This window comes from Alosa sapidissima, chromosome 5 (assembly GCF_018492685.1).
Source record: "Alosa sapidissima isolate fAloSap1 chromosome 5, fAloSap1.pri, whole genome shotgun sequence".
NCBI lineage: Eukaryota > Metazoa > Chordata > Actinopteri > Clupeiformes > Clupeidae > Alosa > Alosa sapidissima.
Genome location: NC_055961.1, coordinates 29095935 through 29099269, shown reverse-complemented (window position 1 = coordinate 29099269; position 3335 = coordinate 29095935). Strand labels below are relative to the sequence as shown.

The 3335-nt window shown below is 39.3% G+C and overlaps 1 protein-coding gene across 1 annotated transcript; it reads left to right on the top strand.

Annotated features, from left to right (window-relative positions):
• The first annotated feature begins 780 nt into the window (after positions 1 to 780).
• LOC121709769 (trace amine-associated receptor 13c-like) lies at positions 781 to 1829 on the top strand. Its single transcript, XM_042093372.1, has one exon. The coding sequence runs from the start codon at positions 828 to 830 to the stop codon at positions 1827 to 1829; it is 1002 nt and encodes a 333-aa protein (XP_041949306.1). The 5' UTR covers positions 781 to 827.
• The last annotated feature ends 1506 nt before the right edge of the window (positions 1830 to 3335 follow it).

Below are 3335 nucleotides of genomic sequence, written 5' to 3'. Positions count from 1 at the left end.
CCCACAGTTGCAAGCGTGGTTTTTCCGCTCACAGGCGCTAGGGGGAAGCAAGACGGCCACAATTCAACCCGATAAAAGTCATATAACCATTCCAATGATTCTGAAGCTGTTAAATGAAGGTAAATTAAGCTTAAAAACTTGCATATTAAGCTAAAAAAAACCTGCATAGTGTGCCTTTAACGATCTAAGTGACAGGAGCGCGCAGCGATTCCAGTACAACTCCTATGATTTCTGACCAAAATCGTACAATGTAAGGCCGCCATTAAGTACGAAACAATGTCTGACCTGTCGCAAGTTCACCAAGCTACTGATCTCATTCCACAAGCCTAGAGCGCCCTCTCGCGGCTGTAGACGGTAATGTTTCATGTAGAATTCATGTCAATTCATACTGACTAACATTTTAATAACATGTTAAATTATATATATTTTCATATCTATATTTTGAAGTCACACCTGCAGGACCAGCCAAACTATGAAAAAAAGTCTGACTTATAGTCCAGAAAATACGGTAATATTCGTGTAAATGCTCACATGCAATAAAAAACCTTATATATTAGTATTATATGGACTATATGGACTAAAGTATTTGGCCATTGCACCCATAGGAACTTCAATGACATCCCATTATATGTTTGATCATTATGGGTGGGCCAGACTTTGTTATTAATAGATAGCAATCCACATGAGGATCTGAAAAGTTGTTTTTCACAGCTGCCATTGTTTCACCAACATATAAATACAAGGTCAGTATCTGGAGTAATCAGTAGAAAAGTTGGGTGTGCTGCCAAGCTGGGACAATATTATCGTCAGGACAACCAGTCACGGTAATGGAAGACCCCTGGAGAGCTAATCGCTGCTATCCAGCCCTGAACTCTTCATGTACAAAGTTTGTCAGGTCACAGGCACTTTACATCATCATGTACATATTTTTGTCTTCAATATCTGTGTCCACTGTTCTTCTAAATTTGCTGGTGATCATCTCGATTTCTCACTTCAAGCAGCTTCACACTCCAACCAACCTGCTGATCCTCTCTCTTGCTGTGGCAGATTTATTGATCGGACTGACTGTCATGCCTGTGGAAGGGTCACGATTAATTGAAACATGCTGGTATTTTGGGGACATGCTGTGTAACATATTTCCGTTCATTTATTTAGTGGCTATTTCAGGATCTCTGTGGAGCCTTGTATTAGTTTCCATTGATCGTTTCATTGCCATCAGTGATCCTTTAAGGTACTCATGGAAGGTCACACACAACAAAGTAGTTATAATTGTTGTTCTTAGCTGGTGTTTTTGTCTACTTTATATTTTCTTCTTTCTTTATGACTACCTTACTGAAATGGAGCCTCACAGGACATGTCACGGAGAGTGTCTGCTCACAATCAGTTTCTCATGGATTGTTGGTGATGTTTTTGTGTCATTCATTGTGCCATGTTCCACGGTTATAATTTTAAACATGAAAATATTCTGTACAGCTAAGTATCATACAAAGGTGATTAACTCTGTTACAGAAAGAGAAAGGGCTGGTAACAAGGACACAATAACAAGTAAGAAATCCAGCCGTAAAGCTGCAAAAACAATAGGGATACTCGTTACAGTTTATTTGCTCTGCTATATGCCATATAATTTAAGCATTTTTTCATACGGCACTGACTCATATTCTTATCTATTTAACTGTCTTCTATGGATTGTGTATCTCAACTCCTGCATGAACCCAATAATATATGCTTTATTTTACCCATGGTTTAAAGTCTCAACCAAGCATATCATCACCCTTGCAATACTTCATCCAGGTTCCTCTTACTTCAATGTAAATTCTGATGTGAAATAGCTGAACTGACACAATTGTTAAAATTACCAGCATTTGTTAGACAGAAAGTGTATAAATCAGGGGTGCCCAAATTCTTCCCTATAAAGGTCCAACAATTATCTTGGGTGGAGGGATGCAGGCCAAAAGTAAGCATTCATGTTATATCACTATATATATTTTGTCAGTACGCTGTCAGCACACCATCCGCTGGGAAAACGGTTGTACGAAGGAAGAGGCCTGTCACAAACACGATACAATATCCCTCCTGCCAAACTGGACCAGTCAGCACTGGAGAGAATGGAAAAGCTGTTACACATGGCTCTTCTTTAAGGATAGGAGCTTGGGATGAACTGTGTGAACACAAGCACACAACCCCTATGTAATAACTTTGTATGTGCAGATCTAGCGACAACATTGCAATGGAAACATGCATAAAGTTCAGCCAGATCTGCACAGCATGGCAAGAAGTCAAACATGGCCATTGCTTTGGTTCAGTTTGCTACTTTCAGATGACCCGACACTCTCTTGAAATGTATACACCATGACTTAGACTAGCGGTTTACATGTTAAGACCCTGGAGATCGAAATTCAAAGTGTAAGTATACTTTAAATCTGTTAACATATCAACCAAAATTTCCACGGAAAATGAATGGCAATGATTGAATTAGCCACCCTCACTGTTTTGAGATTTCCTGTCAATCTAGGAAATACATCATAAATCATAATCTGACTAGCTGATGTACATGTTAAGAGATGATGTTATTACAGTATGGAGTCAAAGTGTATGCTTTAAATCAGGGCCGGTTCTAGCCCTTTGGTTGCCCTAGGCGAGATTAAGTTTTGCGCCCCCCTCCCCCTTTTAACATCACTGAGAAACATACAGTATATTAGGGCGTACTTAACTTAATATAACTTAACTGCTTTCCTTTGCATAGCAGTTTTTCCACCCACTTATAATTCTACTTCTATACATTACAGTTAAACAATAAGTGATTAAAGCTGCAGTTGGCACGTTTGACAGATTGAGGGGAGTTTGTGCTCGTCAGTGCGCACCAGACTGCACCAGACAGTGTCTGACAGTCAGATATCACACAGCCCTGCTCTGATTGGACCAGAAGAACCGGGAGCTGTGGATTTTTGCTAAACAAATAACAGGCTATAGGTGGAGGTAGAAGTGCGGGTTTTTTTCTAAAACCGGCTGATTTATGTTGTTCTGTCGGTTAGCATAGTGTCGTTTCAGTGAATATGATCAAAAAACTGCTAACTGCCTACTGCTTGTATATATATATATATATATATATATATATATATATATATATATATATATATATATATATATATATATATATATATATAAGTATATATACTCTTTTGATCCTGTGAGGGAAATTTGGTCTCTGCATTTATCCCAATCCGTGAATTAGTGAAACACACTCAGCACACAGTGAGGTGAAGCACACACTAATCTCGGCGCAGTGAGCTGCCTGCAACAACAGCGGCGCTCGGGGAGCAGTGAGGGGTTAGGTG